The 25,741-nt window shown below is 43.0% G+C and overlaps 1 protein-coding gene across 1 annotated transcript; it reads left to right on the forward strand.

The window, feature by feature from the left end:
- The first annotated feature begins 1,786 nt into the window (after positions 1 to 1,786).
- LOC119646923 (transcription factor TFIIIB component B'' homolog) lies at positions 1,787 to 24,696 on the forward strand. The gene is made up of 7 exons (XM_038047602.1): positions 1,787 to 2,395; positions 14,392 to 14,555; positions 14,614 to 14,875; positions 14,934 to 15,087; positions 15,146 to 15,297; positions 22,704 to 22,873; positions 22,933 to 24,696. The coding sequence occupies exons 1-7, from the start codon at positions 1,871 to 1,873 to the stop codon at positions 24,158 to 24,160; spliced, it is 2,655 nt and encodes an 884-aa protein (XP_037903530.1). The 5' UTR covers positions 1,787 to 1,870; the 3' UTR covers positions 24,161 to 24,696.
- Positions 24,697 to 25,741: the final 1,045 nt, after the last annotated feature.

Raw genomic sequence — 25,741 nt, forward strand, 5'->3', positions numbered from 1 at the left:
AATGACCCAGCTTTGATAAAAGGAGGGGATGAAAGAGGGAGGGGAGGCGTGATGGTTGAGAGGAGAATTACTGTCCGGGAGCAGAGCCAGCCCTCACACGTAGTACCTCTGCTCGCGTAACAATGCACTGTGTTCAGCAAGATTTTTTATCAGCGGGTTAGGGTGGGACAGCCACTTTTTCAGTCTGACGCGCGAAAACTTGATCATGTGCATTTCCTAAGTATCGTCCTTTCAAAGCGTTGGAGGGCTAATGCTACGTTCGGTGACATGGTAGCCCATGGGCTGGAAAACCGTAGGTCAGGATTGGACAAATAAGAGTTTTGTATAAAAGGGTTTTGGTGGCAGGGAACAGAGCCCGGGATGAGAGGAGGTTTTTTAAGGCAGCTGAGGCCTTAGAGGCATTGGCAATAGCAGATCTGATGTGAGGGTTGGATTTGAGTTTGTTGTTGAGGGAGATTCCCAGGTATTTAATGTTTGCTTTCGGCTTGAGTGTGTCGTTGGCAATGCGTAAATGCAGGTTTTTGCTTTGTGGCACTGTGCGCCAGTGGCACTTCCCACTAGGGTTTCTGAAGCAAATAACCCCAGACGTAAGGGAATTAACGGTAAGGGCTCACCAATTGAACTAATTGAGTTTGGGGCCTAGAATAGATCCCTGAGGGACTTCTGAGTTTACCGGGCAGTGGATGGAGCGAAGTCCATCGAAGCGCATGTGGCAAGTTCTGTTGGAGATGAAGTCTGCGAGAATTCTAAATAAGGGGAGCGGACAATTGGGCTGAATTAGTTTGTAGAGCAATCCCTCTTTCCAAACTGATTCAAATGCCGTTTCGAGATCTAAGGCGCAGGCTACGGTGCAATGCCTGGTTTCTAATTTGTTGAAGATATCGTCTTGCAGGTACAGGATTGCCTGCTCGGTGGATCTGAGGTTTTCGAAGCCGAATTGATTAAGTGGAATGATAGGGGAGTAGTGTCTGTGGAGGTGACTTAGTAGGATAGGCCTCATATCTTTGAGATCGCCCGAGCACCCCTTCTTAGGGATAGGTATGAGGAGGGCTGATTTCCAAGATACCGGGAAGTGGTCGTTGTTCAGGCAGTTGTTGAAAAGGATGGCGAGAGGACTAATCAAGACCTTTCATTTGATTCCTCACATGATGTTCGGAGAAAAAACGCATGTATAGGCTCCCTGGACTTTAAAATAGAACGATTTTACTCATTGCATGCAATGGCATTCACAGTGTTCACCTTTCTACAAAATCTCAACTCTATCTATCAATTGAGGTAACCGTTTCTAAGAAAATGGTTGTGACAAACAGACAGTGAACTGGCTTTAATAAGATTTTGTTTTACACAAAACCTTAAAAATGGATAAAACATGTCGACCTGTTGAAAAACAGGAAAAATAAATTAAATTTTAAAGTTCGTTTGTGCATTTATCTAAAATTGAAAACTTTGATCCAGCGTTCACATGATGGCGGATTGAGAACGATCCTGCCAAAGAAAATTATGTATTATGTATGTATTTAAAAATACCGAAATTGACGTGCATATTATCATTTCTGTTAAATAATGCACTGTATTTAACGTGATGAAAATTGAAACATGCCCGAAAAACTAGGGACATATCAACTAAACACTGACTAAAACAAATGCTAGAATACCGACCGCTTATACACAACTGTCCATCAAAACGGCCGGTAAATTCCCCGATTGTAAATGCGCTAGCACAAACTTACCGATACCTTCTATTCCATTTTCAAATCTAGTACATTTAACTTATGTCAAATGGATTTGACTTATCTGTCTTTTCTTATTTACATTTTTATGAGCACGTTGTGGTTCCGAGAGTTACCATCGGCCGTGATTTACCGCGAAAATGTCCACCCGACGGCGAATAAAAGCAGCAGCTATCCTGCCGCCGAAAAGACCAACACGAGATTCCTCAGCCGCGGCATCCGCTCCAAAACAAGTTAAAGTCGAACCAAAACTCGAAGTGAAAAGTGAGCCAAAAGTTGAAGTGAAAACAGAATCAGATGTGCCCACATTACCTCCAGTGGAGAAAGTGCCTCCGATCGAATTAAAGTCACCAGATAAACCTGTGCCCGTGGCTGATAAGGTACCAGTGGACAGTTATGCCACGAGTACAGAGCTAGCAGCAAATGAAGTGGTCGCTGTCGTCCAGGAATCAATCGACCTAACTGACAATGATCTATTCAAGTCACCGCCCGTGCTGGCGAATCATAGACGAACTGAAAGTTTCAGTGCATCGGATGCAGAATATGATAGGAATGAAGACTTGGGTGCTCATAAGCTCGGTGCCCAAGGACCTCCGTCTCCAGTCAAATTTCGGCAAAGGATACGGCCGACCCCGTTCTTCGGGATGAGGAGGAATAGCACGCAGGTAAGCGGGGCCAAATCTCATGGGTACAAGAAATTATCTTGTCCGTGCTTCCTACAGAACACTTTCACGTATGCGGTGCGTCAACAGTCGCTGCATCATCACCAGTTGCTTGTTAGCAATGGCAACACATTGCCGTCACGTTGCCTTTCAAATATTATGCAAAAGTGTTCGCCAAATTGCTTGAACTTAAAAATAAAATAAGTTCAATGACAAATCCATTAATTCAGGGAAATTTGCATCAAAGTTAGTTGAAAGTCTGACAACAGTCTAACATGTGTAGCTCGAAATTCCTGGATAAAGGCGCTGTCATATTTTGCAATTGTCGAAGGATTACCTTTTTTACCGAAATGCTCCACAACCCGATGTAATAGTGCAACAAGATTCATGTAGACATCTAACAACAAACATGCACTTCCTTTTTTGGTTTGTGGGAAGGTTTTGCGATTTCGTTTGTGTAAGGCCTATGAGGGATCCAATGACCTCACCAGGTTGCGCTTTCCTTTTACCAACCTTTTTGTATTCATCCTCGCTCAAATGCAACCGTAGGCCAAGTTCCACGTTGGCTTATTGGTTTTAGACAATTAAAAATTGCTTCGTAGCATCAAATTGAAGCCGAAGAGGCATTTTATTGCAGAAATATGGTAATGCAGTATTCCCATAGTGAATTTCGTCTAACACAATCAGATCCTGTTTTCGGCTGGATTCTGAAATGCTTTTGTTTAGAAATTGAAACTCACGAATTGTTCGATTCGCTGAATTCCCAACTTGCCGATAAGTACAACATACAATCTTCTTTTTGTTCAATGTTTGTCCCTTTCGATCGCGTGGTCAGGTGGTGTGGTTCGGTTCGCTATCTCTCAAAAAGTCGTAAACTTGATCTGTCGAGGGTAAAACGATTTTCCGGTTGTTCCTCAACGGTCGGTTTACATAGATTTGCGGTGAATTTTATCACTCGTCACATTTCGGTGCCACTTCTCGAGGAGGCTAGTTAGTGCTACTCCGGACCTTGTCATTTTCTGGGAGTTGTGATCCTGTTGGCTCCATTTTTTCGATCCTGTGCTGATAGGTTGCATTCCTCTAAAGGTCAGCGTGCTTGTATAGGAAGCATACAAGAAAATTCTTGTTGTTTTCCGCAATAAATATTCTCACCCTCTACCCACCAAAGTACGTTGGTCTGCAAGCAAATCATTTGGTTCACATCCAGCTCGCCATACTTAAGGTACGGTTTATCTATAGCTCTTCTTCTCGATCTCTTCCTTCTCAACACACATCCCCGTATGTCCAAATTGACGCCCACCGCACCCCCGTCCCTTGGATTTGAAATGCAACTTCCCCGTTCAAACATCACATTTGCGCGTAAGTTCAACTTCCGTAAATTGAACTTTGACGGCCTCATCTCAGCCTTAGCATCAATTAACTGGGATCGCATTTTATCTAACCCCATTTCTCTATTTATAATATCCCGTCCGATTTCCGCTCGTTTTATATGCCTTCTCCTGCTACTTGTTTGCGTTCTTTCTCAATTTAGTTCACCACGAGGATCCCTAATATCATCCGAATGAGACATGCATTGCGGAAGAAGTTTCGCGCTTCTCAGAATGACGCCGACCTTGCTCATTTCAAGGTTATGCGCTCCACTGTGAAGTTTATGATTAAAAATGCGTCGATGCTGCCTTTGCCGATTTTGCGCCGAGGTCCACCGATTCGATATCCCTAAAAACTGTCTGGCATCCTGGCCTACGCTATCGCTCCATCTCAGGCAGGGTCCACCTCGTCTTTTTTTTAAGCCATAGATATTGCCCTTGTACACTTTTCGGGCGTATTAAGTGACCAGCCCAATACAACCTATTGAGCCGAAGTTTATCCACAATCTGATGGTCATGGTATCGCCCATAGATTTCGTCGTTATGTTGGCTACGGAATCGTCCATCCTCATGTAGGGGGCCAAAAATTCTTGGGAGGATTCTTTTCTAGAACGCTGCCAACAACCGTGCGCGGATTTCATCGTTGTAGCTGTTATCGCTTGTGATTCTCGACCCTAGATAGGAGAAATTATCAACAGTCCCAAAGTTGTAGTCATTTTTCCCGTTTGACCAGTGCGGTTTTACGTTGTTGGGTGGTTGGTTTTTAGTGCTGACGTTGCCTTCATATATTTTGTCTTGCCTTCATTGATGTGCAACCCAAAATCTCGCGTCGCCTGCTCGATCTGGATGAAAGCAGTTTGTACGTCTCGGGTTGTTCTTCCCATGATGTCAATATCGTCAGCATATGCCAGTAGTTGTGTGGACTTAAAGAGAATCGTGCCCCCCGCATTTTCCTCGGCATCACGGATCACCTTTTCCAGGGCCAGGTTAAAAAAGCCACAAAATAGGGCATTCCCTTGTCTTAGACCGTTGTTGATGTCGAATGGTCTCGAGAGTGATCCTGTAGCTTTTATCTGGATTCGCACATCAATCAGGGTCGATCTTATTAATTTCGTCGAGATACCGAATTCTCTCATGGCCACCTACAGCTAATTATATGAGTTTAAATATATTAATAAATAAATCATGAAAGCAAGAATGTTTTCCTCTCTAGGCGATGGTAATGCACTTTTTGCGATAGGTTCCTGGCTAAACCACTTTTATGTGAAGCAAGTTTATCAAAGTATATCAACTTCAGCTGATTAATTTCGTCGTTTATTTGTAAGCTCCCCAAGTCACGGTGCATATTGTAGTTTCTGATGTACCACAGTGCGGAAGTAATCGTTCTTAATATTTAAGGCGGCATTCTTTGAAGGAATTCGATGTTAGAAGTGCGAGCAGATCTCCAAAGTTGCGCACCATAAGTCCAGATTGGCTTTATGGCTGCTTTATATATCAACACTTTGAATTCCAAAGGCAGCTTGGAAAATTTGTTGAGTAGTCAGTGCAGAATTTTGAATCTTAGGTTAACCTAAGTATTTTAAGTAATTAACATTACTTATATTTTTATTAAAATATTTAAGCGAACATTTAATATTAATGGTTTTACATATTATTAGTCCTAATTCTAATCAGCGAACTCAACTCCAATTCTAGTCAGCGAACTCAACTCCAATTCTATTTTCCTAATCAAAAAGACTTCAGTGTTCTTTTTTCAATTCCAAACTTAATATTCAAAATCAGTGACATGTCTGAAAAACATAATTACTGCGATCTTCCACTCCCTTGGCGTGCTACGCAAAGTGGATAGATCCGCGCCATCTATATTGCTCGCACTCGCAACATTCGAAATAAATTTCGAATGCTGCGAATCCTGCCGCGCCACATCACTCCGCCCCCAGATGAAACCTAGGGGTTTCAGCGACTGATCCCCGAACTTCGTTCGCCGTTAATCCGCAAAGCGGACACGACGTTGCTTCGGGGCGCACGCGGGTTTCAGCCTGGACAAAGAGACCGCCTTTTTGTGACCACCGATCTCGAGCTGGAAGAAATGTTCTCCCCGCTCGAGAACGCGGTACGGGCCCTCATATGGAGGCTGCAGCGGCTTCCGGACGGCATCCGTTCTGATCAGCACATGCGTGCATGTGTCCAGTTCCTTGGGCGAACAAGCAGGTATGGACGAGTGTCGAGTGGGTGGTGGCGCCTTGATGCGCCGGAGATTGTCCCTCAGCAGACGCACCAACCCCGACTCTGTGAGACCCGATCTCTTGTCGAAGACCGGATCGCTTGGGAGTCTTGGGTTCTCCCCGTAAACCAGCTCCGCGGGGCTGGCAGCAAATTCCTCTCGGCGGGTTGTACGAAGGCCGAGTAGGACGAGAGGCAAGACTTGCGTCCAGGACGGGTCGTCGCGTGCCATAATGGCGGCTTTCAGCGTCCGGTGCCAACGTTCCAACATCCCATTGGATTGTGGGTGGTATGCCGTAGTCCGCTGGCGTTTAAAACCAAGGAGTTTGCCTAACTCGGAGAAAAGGGTGGACTCAAATTGCATTCCCTGGTCAGTGATGACCACTGCAGGGACGCCAAAGCGAGGTATCCACTCTCGACAGAGGGCTTCAGCACATGATTGCGCCGTAATGTCTTTCAGAGGTATTGCCTCAGGCCACCGCGTGAACCTGTCGATGATTGTGAGGCAATACTTATAACTGTGCGAGTCTCGCAAAGGCCCTATTATGTCGAGGTGTATGGTGTGGAAACGCTTGGTAGTGCGGGGGAATGAGCCCACTTCTTTCCTAACATGCCTGGAGACTTTATACTTTTGGCATGCGATGCACTCTCTGGCCCAGGAATTAATATCCTTGTTCATGGAGGGCCAGAAGTATTTTCCGGTGACTAACCGGTTTGTTGTCCTGATGCCGGGGTGCGCCAAGTCGTGAACTGCGTGGAACACTTCCTTGCGAAATGTGGCCGGAATGTATGGCCGAGGTCCCTTTTCCGAGTCTTCGCAGCAGAGCGAGAGGTTTGAGCCGAAGATGGGCAACTCCCGAAATTTGTATTTGGGGTTGGACCTGAGGCTCTGAAGTGCTGCGTCATCCACTTGCGCCTTGGCAATAGCCGAGAAATCGAGTGAGGCGGGGATGTTGACTTCGGAGACACGAGACAAAGCGTCAGCAACAATGTTGTCCTTCCCGGACACGTGCTGGATGTCCGACGTAAACTGGCTTATGAAGCTCAGGTGTCGAAGCTGACGAGGGGACGCTTTGTCGGGCTTCTGTTTCAAAGCGAACGTGAGAGGCTTATGGTCCGTGAACACTGTGAACGGCCGGCCCTCTAGGGAGAAACGGAAGTATTTGATGGACAGGTATGCGGCGAGCAGTTCGCGATCGTAGGTGCTGCGTTCTGGGTGGCCCTAGTTTTTTGTGGTAGGAGAGAATCTACACGGTAGCGTACATCTTGTCGCTTTATCCCCGAATCTGCGGTGGTACCAGCAAATCCCTTGGTCCGTGGACTGTCTTGACGACCTGCTACCTGATCGCCCTTTTCGGATGGCAGACCGCGAGCGTGCTCGCGATCTGGCGCCCGAACGCTGAGCGTCCAACGTCGCCCGCATCTCGGCCATACTGGCTGTTAATGCAGCAATCTCGCGCCTCAATTCACCCACCTCATCCGACGGTGGTTGAACGGCCGCCAAGGTTGGGCGTACGTACACCTCCTGAACCTGGTCGGCCGTCGCTGCCAGTTCCTCCAAGGAACCGGAGACGCAAGCGAGGATCGCCTGGGTGCCCTCCGGGAGCCGACGCAGCCAGAGCGACTTGATGGGGTCGTCGCCGATCTTGCTCCCACCCAATTGCCTCATTTCACGAAGCAATTGGCTGGGAGTTCGATCACCCAACGTTAAACCTGCCAGCAAGTGGTCTAATTTTGCCGACTCGCTTGCCGACAGGCGCCTGATCAACTCGCTCTTGAGCTGCACGTACGATGTCGACTTCACCACGTCGGACACCAGAAGTATGGACTCTTCGTCCAGGCCGACCACCGCGTAGTTGAAACGGGTCGCGTCCGATGTGATGCCGGACATTTGGAACTGTGCTTCCAAATGCACGAACCACAGTTCGGGGTTCCGCCGCCAAAACGGAGGAACGCGTACGGCGAGGGCGGTCACTTGCGGGTTCGATGGGCCTGCCGTGTCTTTATTGTCAAAAGACATTTTTCTTACAGAGAAGTACGAGATTGAGATGTAAACGCGGTGAGTTTATACTGAAACGCGGTGAACTTTACACCGACACGGCAGGTCGCACCCACAAATGCACGCACGAAACGAGAAAAAACGAAGCGGACGCTATCCAGCGCAGACCAAAAACACCACCAATGAGAATGGAGGACTCGCGATGCTAAACACCTGCACGCCGTCTCTTGCAGCGATTTCAATTTTTTTATTACTATTTTTTTTTAACTGAATAAATAAATAAATATTATATATAAATGAATAATAATTTCACTTAAGTATAACTCCTTGACGGCGGCGCTGGTCGAGTTTGTCGGCTGTAGCTGCGGCGTTGGCGGTGCTGGGGACGTCCGTTTGTTGCTGTTGTTGATCGTTGTGGCAATGATGACTAGTCCGGTGCGTGAAAGGTGTTGTGCAGGAGGGCGTGCGTACGGGAAGTCGCGTAAAAATCTACTTCTGGAGAGGGTCCGACGTGTGTCGCGCAGTACACTGTGTAGAGAAGGTTTTCTCGCGTTTTTTCTTGCCTCTGCTCCGACTCGGGATGTGAAGATGCGACACGTTTTCGTGATGTTTACCACATCACTCCACACTCAACTGTAGATGCGAACGCGTGAAAATCGCTTGCCGTACGGTCTACTGATGTTTTGGAAGGATTTCTCAGTCTTTGGAAGTTCTATTTCTGCCGTGTTGCTCGGACGAATTTTTGTCGTTAATAGAACTTCACCAATGTCGGCGATGGTGGACAATTATTCACTTTTAATATTGACTTAGAGTGAAATACAATTAACTTATAACAACTAAAACGGCGGCACCTGCTGAGGAGGCGGCGATGGTGGCGGAGCCTTCGGCTCTTGCTGCGATAGCGATGGCTGCAGCGGTGATATTGGTGTCGGCTGCGACGGTAGCGGCTACGGCGGTGACGGCGGCGGCTTCGACCTCTGCGGCGATGGTGGAGTTGAGTGCGGCGGCGAAAGTGGCTGCGGCAGCGATGGCGGCTGCGGCTGCGGAACTCTTACTTATCTCCAATCGGTTGTTGCGGCTGCCTGCTGAGCGATTGTGCTTGCGCAGACTGCGATTTGTTGATGGGGATGATGATGTGCTTGAGTTTTTCAATTTTGCAGGTTCTGGGAATTCGGGATCTTAGTTGTTGATGCTGTTGGTGCGAGTTCCGGGGTCACCAATTAAGTAATTAACATTACTTATATTTTTATTAAAATATTTAAGCGAACATTTAATATTAATGGTTTTACATATTATTAGTCCTAATTCTAATCAGCGAACTCAACTTCAATTCTATTTTCCTAATCAAAAAGACTTCAGTGTTCTTTTTTCAATTCCAAACTTAATATTCAAAATCAGTGACATGTCTGAAAAACATAATTACTGCGATCTTCCACTCCCTTGGCGTGCTACGCAAAGTGGATAGATCCGCGCCATCTATATTGCTCGCACTCGCAACATTCGAAATAAATTTCGAATGCTGCGAATCCTGCCGCGCCACATATGTTTTTTTCAAGCAAGCCTTCTATCTAGGTATATTCCTAGGTAGGTAATAAAGTAGAGGGCCGAAGACACTACCTTGCGATACTCCCGCTTTGATGTTACATTCTCGTGATGTAGAGTTTTTTGTTTGATAACAAATCCCCTGCCAGTCAGCTTCGATAGTGGGGGAAGCAGGCTCATCGGTCTTTAGGACGTGACGAGCGTAGGATCTTTACCTTCCTTCAGGATCATCGTTATTTCCGACAATTTCCAGCAACCTAGGCGTAAGACACCATTAAATATGTGTGTCAATTGAGTGAATCCAAATCTAGGCAGTTCTTGGATCATTTTGCCCGTAATAAGGTTGAAACCAAGAGCCTTTTTGGGATGAATGTTGTCTTAAGACTTTGGAAACTTTAAAATGAATCGGTTGGTCACCTTTGGGAATCGAAAGTGATAATTCTTCCCCCGTTATACATGGGTTTGGTTGGAAAATGCCTTTCAAATGTTGAGCAAAAATTAAATCTTTCACGGCATCAGTCCTCCGCCCCAGGCCGTGTAGGATTGGCCTATTGCGCTTCTTCACCGCTCTTCAAAGGGAATAATTCGTTGTCGGAAAAAAAAAAAGATTTTCAAGAAAAAACTTCAGATCTTTATGTTTCTTTTTCTAGTCACTGCCAGATTCTTTTTCGAATTCGGTGATCTAAACTGTTGCCATTCCCGCCTCAGCTGTCGGTTTTTTTTCTAATAAAAATAATAGACCAGTATTTTTGAATACTTTGGATGATCTGAAACTGCAGATTGGGACTTCGGTGTTGCATACAGGGCAGCTGATACTAATAATTCAGTGAAACAATATACAGCCTGGTCGAGTTGGATGTTTGATTATATTTCCGATACTTAAACCAATCAGTTTTCTTTGTCGTGAGTCTGACAGACTCTCTTGGGATTGGTTGGAGATTTGAAAAAGTTATCATCCGCCATGAAGATCAGCACTTAGATCAAAGCAGGTTTGCGCAGATAGTTGGTTTTTTTATATATCTCGTTATGCCAAAGTTGATAAGATGAGGTATTTTACGGGAATCAGTTGACCAGTAGGTTGGATGGCCGCTCGATAATACATCGAGTTAACAGTTCGTCGATATGGCAGCCCGGAGAATTTTGCCACTAGACGAGATCAGTCTCGAGCCACAATACCTGTGTTTGGCATTGAAGTCCCCACCTACAATAAATCTTCTACCAAGCGAGTTGAAGTGAGTTGAAGAAGCTTACAAGCGGTTCTGCAGAGATGATAAATTTCGGAGGGCAATATACAACAGAAATTGTAACCGGATCCGCCTATTCTACTACGCATATAGATGTGACTTGCATATAGTCCTTAGCAATGCGCTACTTGATTTTTAATGAGGATTCCTCAACCTCCATGTCCTTTTCCATCAGGATGCCTAGTATCGTAACATTTGTAGCCGGGTATCATTAAATTATATTTATCGATGAGACGAGTCTCCGATATAAGGAGGATGTCGATCCTACTGTTGACAACCATTTGCATTCCAGTGACAGAGCGTAGCAGAGCCCATCAGTTCTTGCATCACGTTGTGCATTGATGTCGTAAATTGGTTCATGCTTTGAAGGAGTTGTACCATTAAAATTCTAGATTAGTTGCCGATTCGGTATGCTGTGTTGATTCAAGACGATTGAATTTCACAGCATCAGCATAAGACACGAGTGGGTTTTAGTAGGCACAATTATGTTTGAAGCGTAGGAAACAATGTTTAAATTTAGATCGGTTTTTAAGGGTCTTTTGGTTGGTTGTCGGGATCTTTGACTCATTTCAACGTACACCGGACATCCCCTGTAATTCGCAGCGTGGTTTTTCCGGCAGTCACCAGATTCTTTGACAAAGGGATCTTCCTTGTTTAACGGGCATTTCGCTATTCCCGTAACCCCAATCAATCTTTATCTTCTTCCATCAATTTGACTCTACTGCCAATTACCAACAACAATCCTGAGATCTTCTCTGTTCTGACTTCTCTTCCGTCCTTACTTCCTCGACCAAGCGCCCTCTACGCCTCCTCTAGATTTTTACTGCTCCGAGTCCCTCGCCATTCCTCCTTAGTTGAGATCCTCATTGGCAATCTTGACACCAATGTCAAACCTGGGCCCGGTGAGCTTCCTAACCTCTTCCCTGTTTACTGAAAACAACACATTCCCCTCCCTCTGTGTATAATCTACAACAAAAGTCTAGAAGAATGCTACTTTCCCCATCTCTGGAAAGAGATTCTTGTTTGTGTGTCCGTGTTTACGCAGACTGGACTGTGTTCTTTACTGGATGCAGTGTACCCACTAACTATAATATGTCAAGTAAGTCTATAATCGTCAGCAATTTTAATATATTTCCTACTTACAAGTACTTCATCATCATCATCATCAACGGCGCAACAACCGGTATCCGGTCTAGGCCTGCCTTAATAAGGAACTCCAGACATCCCGGTTTTGCGCCGAGGTCCACCAATTCGATATCCCTAAAAGCTGTCTGGCGTCCTGACCTACGCAATCGCTCCATCTTAGGCAGGGTCTGCCTCGTCTTCTTTTTCTACCATAGATATTGCCCTTATAGACTTTCCGGGTGGGATCATCCTCATCCATCCGAATTAAGTGACCCGCCCACCGTAACCTATTGAGCCGGATTTTATCCACAACCGGACGGTCATGGTATCGCTCATAGATTTCGTCATTGTGTAGGCTAACTTGGCATCTTATATTAAGTATTCCTCCAGGTGCCTCGACATGCATTGCACAATTGCCATAGAGGTTTCATCATAACCCTAGCTTCTCCAGGTGATAGTTTAGTCAGCAATGGCCAGTGAATATCCCTATTATAATCCGGAGGCTCTTTTTGGTTAGGTTTAAACAGTCCTTTGGGCGCTTGTGTTCGTATCCCCTCATAAGCAACATGGACCACTCCATTCCTGGAAGGTCTCTTCATTTTTTAATGTCATAGCTTCGAATCCATTTCCGATTCCACACAAGGATTCTGGTCCATGTAAAGGCATCCCTGCTCCTTTCCTGGCCAATTCGACATGTGTTGGAACTCAGAGCATCCAGACCTTATTGCGAAAGCAATCTCGTACTAGTTTGGAGTTCACCTGGGTGGACTTAAGTACCTTAATAGCCGCTTAGCTGTCGGTCAGAATAGCAATGTTCTGCCCTCTTGAATTCTTTTAGGCATTAAAGGGAGCACAGTCATCTATGGTGTATATTTCCGCCTGTAATATGCTAGCGTGCTTCCCCATTGGTGCAAAGTACGTTCTCCTTGGAATCCGTCAGTGTAACAATCAGTAATCACTTGCTGATTTAAGCCGTATGTCACAGCCACGCTCTTCCGATTGCAGTTACCAAGCGTCGTTTCTAGTGTCAGGAAGGCGTGTAGCTGTGGTGGTAAATTATTAGTTGACACTAGCAGTCACCAGGCAGTCATGGAACCGCTCAACTTCTTCAACAAGGTCGCAGAGACTCTTAGGTGACACTGTTGACACAGGAGTGCGTGAATATGCTACCAAAATGGAATACAAAACCTTATTACCGCGTTCCTGGTCAATACTCCAACCATCTATGTCGTCCAGACGCAGTCAACTCTCAAATTTACTCATTTCTCAACCGGACCAAGGCCCTTCCGTGTCCACTGAGGTTGGTTCGATTCCATCTTCACTAGTTGGTTGCCACAAACTCCCATGTGGAGCATGGCGCCTCAGTCTCACCTACGAATCATCGCTTTCCGTTTTTGGCAACATGCTTGATCTCTCCCTAGGAATTTTCGAGTAGTTTGGACTTTTCCTCCGCACAGTATTTCATTTGATATTGTTTCAGGCCAGAGAACCTTCGTGATCACGACGCAGATATGAATTGATAAAAACGTAGAAATTTTTATCTGTTAGGTTACTTTGCATGTGCTGCTTATATATAGCAGCACCGCAAAAAAACATTGACACGGAACAATCTCAACTTGATATTGGTATTGGAGCAGCTGCATTTTCAGATTTTGGAAAACAAAGATTGCTAATTTAACACCATCAAGTTCGATGTTGCCTTCAGCAAAAACAACTATCTAGAGCCATTAGCCAAAGTTCATGACTCGATTAGAAAACGAGCAGATGTTCTTAGCGTAATCAAGGTGTTTAAGGAAATATGACATAATTTTTTGAACGACGATTTCTGACACGCCAAGCCAAGCCAGCATGAAGAATATTGCTGATAACGGAGGGAAATGATCTTGATGACAGTAACCAACCCTGGCAGACTCCATCTTGAACTTTGATTGCACTTCAATCCAGCACATGACATTTTATATCGTCATATATCGCTCTGATAACGGCTATAAGTTTCTCCAGATTGCATCTTCTGTATAGACTACTCCAAATATACCCTGACGCTGTCGAAAGCCTTTTCGAAATCGACGAAGACAAACGCTATCTGAAGGGCGTTGATGAGGTTGACGCAGAGAGATTGTGAGCGAAAGCCAGTGTGCTTTCTGACGATCAAACTTGCGAGGACTATTAGGATTCTCCACCAACTTTCTGGTAATAATAAAGCCGAACGTGATTGCGCCAGAAACTATCACGCTAATGCACGCTAACGTGATGAGCGTCCATGTTTCACCCATTGACTTGAATTTCAAATATGACGTAAGCCACATTTCCAGGAATGCATTTTCCTGTTTTACCTATAACACAACCAAAACGCAATCCGTGCAAAAAATCCCAATTGCACCAGATAAGGAAGGGGATCCATCCAATTTCTCCTTATTCATGTCTTGTTATTAAAATTTCACAGTGCCTATCTTACAGAAATAAAAATATTACAAAATGTTGCTTAACTTTTTCTTACAGGGTTATGGTTCTGATATGGAAGATGAACCACGTCGACAAAGACATACAAGCACAAGTTCAAATACAGGCGGATCTACCCCACAGCGAATACGACCGCCCACTGTCCAACGAATTCGAACGGAATCTTCCTGCTCCAATTTTTCAGATTATAGTAAAGACCCCAGGTATTTTGAGTGTGTGATTCGATTTTCAAGTCTATAACATGCCTTTTTACAATTTCAGTATTAAACATAGTTCAAAGCCTCCAACTTTCGCCGATAATTCTCGTGCGAATACCGCTCGAAGGGAGTTTCTTGTACGTTTCAATGGCGGCGTACCAGAAAAGACTAGTATGAAAATGTCTGATCTAATTTATTATAACCCATCAACAAACCCAATGGTAGCGACTGATCCTCAAAAGCCAACTGAATCCGCTGGCGAAGAAATAAAAAATGAATCCACGCCTGAGGAGTCACCTAGAATTAAACCAGAAGCAGAAGAAAAGGTTAGAATAGGGAGTTTATGTTTGCCTTTCAACTCATTTAAATTCTCTCGCATCACAGGAAACTGCCATGCCAGTACCTCAGCTGAAATTAGGACCGGATGGCGAAATGATTCTTGATGAGCAAAGTTTAGTTATTGAAACGACGGCAGATAAAGAGGCTCGTGCAACCCTCGCTAATACTAAAGTGATTTACATGGACGAGTTCAGTGGAAGTAAGTTAGAAAAACTTACTTTTCCTATCAAACCGAATTTACTTTTTCTTTCTTACAGATAATGGCTTTTATAGGAGAACAAAAAGAACAAAAGACTGGTCATCTGAAGAGACGATAAAATTCTATCGGTGTTTACATACGGTCGGGACGGATTTTTCGCTAATGTTGGCGTTATTTCCTAATCGGTCCAGAAGAGATCTCAAATTAAAGGTGAGAAAACAATTTAAACAGAAAATTATCGTGTAGACGCTCAATTCTATCAAATATTATCTAGACGCCAGGAATCGGCCGGTATTGAGCCGAAGTAGATATTGGGAAAATTTGTTGAAAATTGAACGAAAGAAATGGTAATTGTTTGAGGTGAAATCTGGGTAATGCGATGAATGCAATTCAGTTCTAAAAGAACTTATTTTATGAGTGCCGCTGTGTGCGATTTGGCGTTGTCTTGGAGCAAGATCACTTGGGCCATCCTTAAGGCTTACGATCCGCTTCCGCCTTTCGGCCAATTGTTGACCCCGTCCCGCCAAAAACTATTTACTCTTGTGTCGGAGAAATTATCGGGCCAGTTTTTGATTCGACAGGGGGCGGAACAGATGGCGCAAGATCTGGACAATATGGTGAATGGTATAGAACCTTCCATTCGAGCTCTTCGACTATGCTCTTGATCACTTTTGCAACATGAGGCCTAGTGTTGTTGTAAAACAGTACGGTTTCACCTTTTCAGCTGATTTGCTTCATCTACATGGGGAAGCTGGTCAATTTATAACTTCTTGCTGACTAGACTGTTTCTTTCCATTATCTGCCAATGCAATATACCTTTCTGGTACCATCAAGCGTAAATCTTTCCTCTTCAGGTGGAGATCTAGCTTGACTCTCAGCGTTGGCGTTTCTCCCGGTCAAGATGTTGAGAGGCAATTTGAACGCGCGTCTTTCTTCGTAGCTTCGATGCTTGTGAAGTACCCTTGTTCCCAATTTTTCGGCAAATCTCATCGAATAGAGATGGTTCGGTACGATGCAGTACGCCTTTAACAACCAAGCCTCTTTCGAAGATTAAATTGGACCAGACCGAATGTAGAAAAAATCTTTTCTACAGATGCAAACGAAGGCATTACTGTGAGTTACTGTACAAGATCAAGTGCGCTGCGTAGTATGCACCCAACGAGCGACCATTAACGACAGTTTAGACGAATCCCGGAGATTGAACGGTTTTTCTTTGCGATTTGTCAGACAATTTTAAAGGAATCCGTGTTTTTTGCCGTTGTAAGGCCGACATCCCAAGTAACCTGTTCGAGACGGAACGAAAAAGTCGTCACACAGAATCTTGAATAAAGCCAGACCCTCATTGATAGTCCACAACACTGAATCCGAAAATGCCCGCTCGAAAATGATATCTGTGTAACACTCATTAGTGATTTTACTCATCACTCCGCGCTTGTGTAATACTAATAGAAACAATAGTAGTTGTCCTAGAGAGTTGACTATTAATAAAGATAGAATCCACCATTTATGTTCCAATTAGGGTAAATTTGCTATAAATGTATATAAAAAAAATTGTCAGAAAGAAAAAAATCACGATTTTTATCAACCCTGGGCTTGGAAATGCCTGAAAACAATATCCAAATTGACTATTGCCAAGAACGAAGAAGGCATGATGAGCAGATATTGACGGAGTTTACAACACGATTAAAATTTGAAATGAGAGAAAGTAGCCGACGAAATCAAATGCTTTGGAGCACCCGGTGTAAAATATATGGACATTCTCGCTTTGGGAGGTTTGCAACAAGATTTGTAAACTTCAGCAAGTCGGTGACAGTCGAAAAAAACATTGAAACCAATGTAGCTCTTTCGTAATGAGATGACAGTGTTGCACAAACTTTTTAAGTAACTTAAAGGAGAAAAGGAGTGGAATCAGGCGGTAGTTCTCGGGGGAGGTAACATCACCTGTGTTACGTTCTTCTTTAGCCTTTGTCTCGTTCAGAAGCCAGGTCAACTCGTCTGAATCGGTTGCGCCATTTTCTTCGGTCGAAGGCTTAATCTAGAAGGAGTCGCTAGGCCCTCAAATCGCCATCTAGCGTGTCAAGCCATCTTTGTTTCGGCCGACCTTTTGGTGGTTTCCCTTCTATGTTCAGGCAAGTGAATTCTCTCTTCTCTCGTACAGGCCATACCATCGAAAACGCCTCTGGAAAAGTACATTTAGAAACCCCAATAAAAGTTTTTCTAAAGATATTTTTCCAAAAATTATGCTGAATGAAAGAATAAAGAAGAAGATTTTTGAAAAGGGATGGGAGATGTATCAGATGGAATATATTCACTTATATCGGATAGAAGACTAGATGTAGGGATAGAAGCGGACACAGTGGAAAAGCAAAGAAGCTTATAGGCTGTTTGGGGAGAAATAAAAATTTGGTTGTCTGATCTGACCGTGAAAAGTCCCCTTAATGTTGTACGTGTTATCACCAACGCAATGTTGAAATTCCTTTTTTTACCGCGTGCATTAGGATGAACTTCTCGTATTTCGCCATGGTAACGGAGGTCCACCCCATCGTCCTCCGCTCCCAACGATCAACAGAGCTTTCTCACCTTACGTTAATCGATCCGCCTCCATGTTTGCCCAGTCAACTAGGTCCGGTGACGTCCTTTTAGGACGTGCCCGACAACTTCAACAATCTTCGTCACAATTCTCTGGCGGGTTGGTTAGAGTTTGTGTCTTTTAGGCAACAACAAGTTTTTTTACTGCTGGACAACAGTTGGATCGCAGAATCGTTCTGAATTTGGAAGGGCGACGCTCTGTTCCCCACTATGCAAACACAGAAGAGGCCCAATATTGAAGGCAATGAAATAGACACTGCTTAACCTTTCTTCCTAAGTTTACCCTTCATTCCTCCATGTTTTCAAATTTCATAAAGACCTTTCGCTGCGATAGCCCAGCGCTCTAACCGTTTGAGCCATCCGGACACTTTTCCACTTCTCGGTCTCTCTCTCTATATTTGTAAGGGAACTGTTAGTTGTTGTTAGTTATTATTCAGCCTGCAATATCACAGCCCATTGTAACATAGGCACAACAATAATGTCACGAAAAAAAGATATAAAGTTTATATTATAGGCGAAAAGAAAGTAAAGGAATAGGGGGGAATAAAATGTATATATTTTAACATATAACGCAGAATCTTGTAAAGGAAGTCATTTCTCCATTGATTTTAGATAACATTAAAACCGAGCAACTGTCTTCTCTCTTTCCTTTTATGAAGAATGCGTGATTGGTCTCTTACCTCAGGCTAACCACTTTCTTCACAAAATAATAAAACACATTACATTTGTCTTTGTCCTTTCCGAACCGTGGAGCCGTAAAACTCCGGATCCGAATGAGGCGATCGATAAGGAAGATCCGCGGCGGATCATATCCTCGATTGATGTTTCCTCTGCCTCACATGTATTGTAAGGCGAGGTTCCCTCCCGGCCTTGGCATGCTCAGGCCATTCTAGTGGAGGATGCCATTCATGTCAGCATGAGATCTTCGAGGTTAAAGAGGAGGAGGGGAAGAGGAAATCTTTATATCAAAAATAATTACATCGGCTTCATATCAGTATAAAATAATTCAGATGAAAGCGGAGAGAACCAATACAAGAAAAGCCATAAAAGATAATAAAAATTCCTAAGAAATATAAAAGAAAATAAACTTAAAAAAAGAATAAAGAAAATATAAATAAGAAGTGTTAAGTGTGGGCTGAAACACTTGATGTGCTTAGATGACATCAAGCTGTATGCTGGTACTGATGACAATCTTAGAAGTCTGTTGCGAATAATAGACATGTCCACATCGAAGCTATGACCGAGGCAGACTTCTACGAGTAGCTAGGAATTCTGCAAGGAAGTCATGCTCGAGTTGGTAATCTGAAGGATGTTCTGCTGTCCGAATTCCTGCGACGTGTGAAGCTGATGCTGAAATCGCATCTCTCAGGGAAGAATAAGATAAGCGCATTGAATGTATTCGCTATCCCTTCACTGGCTTTTGGAATTTGGAAAACATCCAGCGGCCAATACAAACTACTATGTCCAAATTCCGAATACATCATCCAAACTCTGCCGTAGAGTGGATGAACCAGCCTCGTGACATCTGAGGTCGACTCGCTGCGCGGTTATTTTTACAGTAAATAGCAGGCAAGTCCCTTGATTGTGGACTGACTCCACTTAACTTGAAGGATCGATCTTTCAATCCTCTGAGTGGGGTGAAGTCGGACCAAGAGCGTATCGATGAGTGGAGTCGAAGGCAATGTACAGTAAACACGTGAAATGTCTTTTTCAGCCTTTTGTCGAACAGATGGCTGTGTGTTGGAGAGCTCTTTGCTGAGACGGAAGGATTTATGTGCACCATTCAGGACGGCGTCGTCGTTACCCGAGCTTATAAAAAGCTCATGAAAGAACGGGTGGAGTACGATCAGCTCAGAATATGTGGTTCGGCGTTAGGGACGTTGGACCATTTCATTTCAGGCTGCACTGTTATGGCACCGGTGCAATACATCACCAACCATAATGCTGTATGTAAAGTGATCCATCAAAATTCTGCATAATTTTGCCTTGTATGCATTTTGCTTACAGCAAGTTCTGACGGATCGCCATATTCCACACAACAAACCTGACGTACTGTCACTCGACAAGACGGGTCGCTCCGCGTATATTATTGATGTTGCTATCTCTCATAATAGCAACACCGAATGGAAATATGTGGATGAGAAGATGAACTATGAGCCACTGGCTCGGGCGTTTCGAGCGGGTGGTTGTAGTTCCCATAATATCGTCAGTTACAGATATTAGGTACAATACTTGTAGCTGACATTGTTATGGGAACTACAACCCTCACGGCTTCCCTTGATGTCCTAGGACTCTCACACAGTCTGGTTAAAACCATGCAAAGATATACCATTCTGCATACGTGCTCGATGTTGCGGGGAGTTCTCGACAGATTTTCCTATTGACCTACCACCGGCCCCTACCACCAGCGTCCCTTTATAATTAAAGTAGGTAGAATCGTCCGACCCTAAATGCTTGGCACATAGTGCTAGTATTAGGTAGAATCCGGCATCTGCCGAGATTGTGACAGTAAAAGCATGTAACACTCTTTTCTCTTAAAATGACCACGATTTCTTCCCGTTGACGTGCCCAGAAAATATTACTTCCTTAATTAAAACGATGAGGGGTTTTAATCGAGTATTTTGGGTATCGGATGAACGCCATCGTCTTGATGGATTAAACCAATTGTTCTAAATCATTTGCTTACAAATCAATATCCAAACTGCTTATACCTCCGTACTCACGGTTTCTTGATGAAGTTTTTTATTATCCCCCCCGTCAAATATTCCCAGATAGTATGAACGACGACCAATTTTTTTTTTCAAACAGTCCTTTTCTACGGCTCTGCGTCCTAGAAATGTTGCAAGCAAATTTTTACCCTGAAAATTGCCGCTCATATCAGCTCTGCATGCCACAAACTCCGTAAAACATCAGTCAGACACTACAACCGGCACACACGCAGCTGCTGACCGCCGAATCGAGAACAGTCAATTAAAATAAATAGCTCCGTTGGCCAATGTTCTAGTTAACTGTGCTCATCACATTGTTCCGATGCCCCAAGCCTTAAAATTTTACATTAAAATTCACTTCAAAACACGATACTGACATCAACTCACTATCAATCGGCACGCCGCCATCCCAAACTACCTCCCTCTATCTCCTTCCTTCGGCTGCAGTGTCCAGGAAAAGTCCAAGTCGGTTTTTTATAATTTCGTTAAACACTTGCGTTTTTCCAATTATCGTAAACAAAAAAAAAATGATTCTAGGATAAATTTAAACGGGGTTTTGCAGCCAATTACTAAAAATTATTGTAATATACTATTATTAACTTTACTTCAAAAGATATCGGTATGTAGGGTATTTCGGAGCCAAGGCACCATATAGTGACAGCTTTCAGACTTTTTTTCAGATTTTTTGGTTAGGTAGTTTCTGAGAATGGGTCCGTTAAGGAAATTATCACTTTCAACTCCCCGCACTCCCCACCCTTCCACTAAATGTCGAAACTAAAACTGGATTCGGAAAGTAATAATCGAGACTTTTCATTTGATACCCCACATGACCCCCCCCCCCCCTAAATTCAACGTAAAAGGATGTAACTCACTGTATGCGTGAGTGTTCACAGTTCCCACCTTTCCACCAAATTTGGTATCAATCGCTATAACCGTCTCCGTGAAAAATGCGTGTGACAGACAGACAAACAGACAGTAAACCGATTTTAATAAGGTTTTGTTTTACACAAAACCTTAAAAACACCGGGCAATCACGAATTGTACTAATGCAAAAAAATGGTATTCAAATAATTTGAATTCAAACCAAAAGAAAAACGAAACGATTACTTCGCGACGATAATCGTGCAACTTCAAGAACCTAGTTAAACACGCACTGCACTCCACAAACTCTTTTCCGCAAGTGCTATCACTGTTCCAGCTGATCAGCTCAGCAGCCGTCTCTCCGATCAGCCGGGCTCGCTAAATTTGGCTTTGAACTTTGGAGTTCATGCCGACTCACCAACAACAACAACACCTCATGCCCCGTTCAGAAGCTGTTGAGAAAACACAATAACGTTCCAAAATTAGGTAGGTACTGCGATTGAGATGATTGTACATTCTCACCGTTTAATATTGGTATACACTATTTGGGAAACTAAAATTTCTTATGGTTAGGGAAAAGGGGCCATTTGTTGGTTTTTTTTTATAAAATAAATAAAATTACTCAACTTAAAGGTTGCATGTTGCCATTTAAAGTTAAAATTGGGATGTAGGGATGGGGATGGGTAAATTGAAAGTAGTAAATTGGGGAAAGTTAAGGAATGTTAAGACTGGAGAAAACGAAGGAATTTTGGCATATTACTAAATGCATTCCCCCGTCAGATTGTCCCTGGACAGGGAAAAGAAAATGTTGTCAATGTCGCAAAGCCGCGGCCACTATATTTTGCAAAGTCAATGAGGCGATCTATTTCTCCATGTGTTTCCTCGTTCCCAACCTTGACGTTGAGACCCCCGAGCAATATCTTGACGTCATTCGAAGACAATGAATCATATAGTCTTTCCAGGCTATCGTAAAATTGCTCTTTGACTTTGTCGTCTTGGGGCATGCTGACAAGCCATTTATTAACAAAAAAAATTCCTTGGATGCGAAGGACACACAATCTTTGGTGTATGGATTTGAAGTCAATAACTTTTTGATGGATGACGGGTCGTAGACCCACGGCTCCGAACTCCCAACCGGGACGTCCAGGTCAATTGAATTAGACCCGCTTAACGAAAAATTGTGATCAGGTAGGATGCAGTATGGCGAAGTTATCTCAACTAAGCTGAGCGTCTCTACTTTGTTCTCACTTTTCCCGATCTCTGATTCTTTTACTGAGGATTGGCTTAGAACTAGCACGATGGCGGAGTGCTATTTTCGACAACATTAATTTTATATTACTCAATAGTTTTCATTTAAAACTGATAAGATCGAACCATCAAAACAATTGACTTTAAATTTATATGCTAGCTTCCTCCAAAGCAGATATAAACACATAACTATTTATTTCAAAATTGCAGTTCAAAAAGGAAGAAAGAACCAACCTTAATCTTATAAACAAAGCGCTGTTATATCCAAAGACATTTAATGTTTCGGAACTGAAGCAAGAATTGGATAAGGAGGAGCACGAAAAGGAAGCCAAACGAAAAGAAAAAGAAGAGATCGAAAAACAAAAGGCAGAAAAGAAAGCGTAATTTTGAAAAACTTCGATTTGCATATCTTTAAAACTAATTGAATTATTTTTTCTAGGATTTTGAAACAAAGACCAAGGACCAGAATTAAGTATACTAGTAAAAGCAGCAACATTTTAAAAGATGGCGACTTAGTATATGAACTAGAAGAGAACACTTCTGAGCAAAAAGTATCATCCCCAGTCCAAACCGAAATTAGGGTAGAAAAGAAGAAAAGAACGCGAAAACCGAAGCAAGCCCCAACGTTACCTTTGTCAGAAAAACTAACTGAAAATATCCCTGCAGAAGACAAAAAGCATCCAATTGAAGATTTCATTGTTGAAAACCAAATCAACAATATTCATGAAAACTCAGTGGAGCCGGGCTTGCAAACAATAATAGGTACCGTGTCCGACCCATTATCCCTGGAATCTGTTGATCAGATAGATCCCAACCATCCATCATCAGCTATAGAAAATTACACTTACACCTGTGATCCAGACATCATTCCCAGCGAAACTGTTGAAGTTAGCAGCGTGGAAATAATTGATGTTGAATATAATGAGCAATACGTGCCCGAACCGAGTGAAAATTCAATTGTTCCAGATGTATCATCTATTAAGGCAGAGCTCCCTTCAACTAAAGAGACAACTTTAAATGCCCAAAATGAACCGCAACCGGAAGACCTTCCGATTAAAATTTCGAAGCTTGAAAAAGATACAGAAGGCGGAATTACTGTCTCGGATGAGTATCCCGATGTTTTTGATTATGAAAAAACTCAAACCGAGCCAAAGCCGCTCCATGTTAAAAGTGAGGAAGTGGAGAAGATCGACGAAAATCAAAAACACAATGAACCGGTAGAAAATATTAAACAAGATAAAAATGATGCGACAGAGGACGAAGTTTATGAAGTGGAGGTCATTCCTAACGTAAAAGAGGACTCTAATGTTGGTGGAGCTAAACGAGAAAATGAAGAAGTATCAGCTACTGTAGAAGAAGTCGTAGAAAACGAAGAACCATGCGAGACAATTAGTCCGGAAGCTCAAAACAATGAAATTACCTCATCAAAAGACGTTGACGCTGCAATGGAACGATTCATGCTTAATGACTTAGGAAAAATTCTAACAGATCTCGTGAATGGGTCACTAGTCGTGGTTGCCAGCGAAGATGAAGAGAATCCTTCAAGGGTAATCAATGAAATTTATATAATGGACAAAGAAACAGGAACGCTAAGTGATGTGCCCCTCGATTTGCCAGAAGATATTGTGAACTGTATAGTGGAAGAATTGAATATAACGGCGGCCTGAAAAGCTGGAAACCCTGAGAGTTAGAACGGTGTCACTATGTCTTTTTATATATTTACGATATCTGAAGTTTAAAGTAGCATCTCTTCAAAATTCTTCAAGTAGTTCGTATGGTTATTGCCTTTTACCCTGTGATCGCAAGAAAGCTAGTAATTTTCATTAATTATCAAATTCATTACTTCATTCAGTTTTATATTTAAGAATATTGTAGTGGTTTTAAGGGCCACATAATGATCAATGTTTTCAAGCTACATTACATCAGGAGTTCTAGTTTATAGCTCTTCCTGAAGTATTCATGATAATGTGTAACGTAAATTATTTAGGTGTTTCGTAGAATAGTGGAATCATAGCTGAATAAATTATTATATACACAGTTTTGCATTCAAGTCGAATTGTACTGTCACTGCAAGATTTTTCAAAAGACTGCTCAATCTATTTTAAATACTCATTTGATTAGTAAATAATAATAGAGTACTGTTAAAAGTTATCATTTGATGATATTTGTAAGTGTGAAAGATATTTGAACAAATAAATAAGTAAATATTTGTTAAAAATTGTTATTTCTTTAATCATCATCAATAGCGCAACGACTAAGTTTCGGTATAGGCCCTTGCAAAAATATTTTAAAATTCCTGACGGTTATTGGCTTGATTGACATACTATAGTTAATAGGTACTCTATAACCAGTAAAAGGGGCACAATAGTTCTTTAAGGACGCAGTGCAGATTCCCTTAACAGAATAATGATGGATCTGCCTTAATAAGAAACTTCAAATATCCCGATTTGTGTTAACGTCCACTAATTCTATATCCTTAACATCTGTCTAATATCCTGGCCTATGCCATGGCTCATTCTGAAACATGGTCTACCACGTCTTCTTTTCCTACCATAGACATTGCCTCTATAGACTTTTCGCATTAAATCATCCATAGGAATTAGGCGACAGCCCACCGGAGCCGGATTTGACCCAAACAAACAGTCATGGTACCGCCCATAAATTTCATCGTTACTTATAATAGATTACCACAATCGTCCATCTTCCTATAGGAGACCGCAAATTCTTCAGAGGATTCTCTCCTTGAAAGCGGCTAATACAGTTTCTGTAAGTTGAGGTGGGCTCTACTGGCTATTAAAAAACGTGATTTGCCACCTTAGATAAGAGACATTTTCAACGATTTCAAAGTTGTAGTCTTCTATCTTCGTTGTTTCCAGCTAACCAGTGTTATATGATATTATGCTGTTGTTGTTGTTATTGTTGATGATGCCACCATGTATGTCGTCTTACTTTTATAAATATGCAGCCCAAGACATCATGCCGATCGCCGCCTGCTCTATCTGGATGAAGTCAGCAATTGACGGGACTTGAAGAGGATAGTACCTCTGGTACGTCATTGATTAGCTGCGGCCACAATGCGACTGCCAGTGGAGTCAGCGCAGAAATTGTTGGCCATGGGGAAGGTTCGGATTGGATGGGTTGTTTGCCGACTAAGGGAGCAGATCTCAATGCCTAATCGGTCCGATCGATGTCGAAGGTGTGGGGAAAAGGGACATATTGCCAAGGAATGCAATAGAGACCCCAAATGC

This window comes from Hermetia illucens, chromosome 1 (genome assembly GCF_905115235.1).
Source record: "Hermetia illucens chromosome 1, iHerIll2.2.curated.20191125, whole genome shotgun sequence".
Lineage (NCBI taxonomy): Eukaryota > Metazoa > Arthropoda > Insecta > Diptera > Stratiomyidae > Hermetia > Hermetia illucens.

Bases quoted from the DNA above. Each gene is read 5' to 3' on its own strand.
- LOC119646923 (XM_038047602.1), top strand. From the start codon at position 1,871: ATGTCCACCCGACGGCGAATAAAAGCAGCAGCTATCCTGCCGCCGAAA. The intron at 15,088-15,145 runs GTAAGTTAGAAA...TCTTTCTTACAG, and splicing joins CATGGACGAGTTCAGTGGAA to ATAATGGCTTTTATAGGAGA. The intron at 15,298-22,703 runs GTGAGAAAACAA...TCAAAATTGCAG, and splicing joins GAAGAGATCTCAAATTAAAG to TTCAAAAAGGAAGAAAGAAC.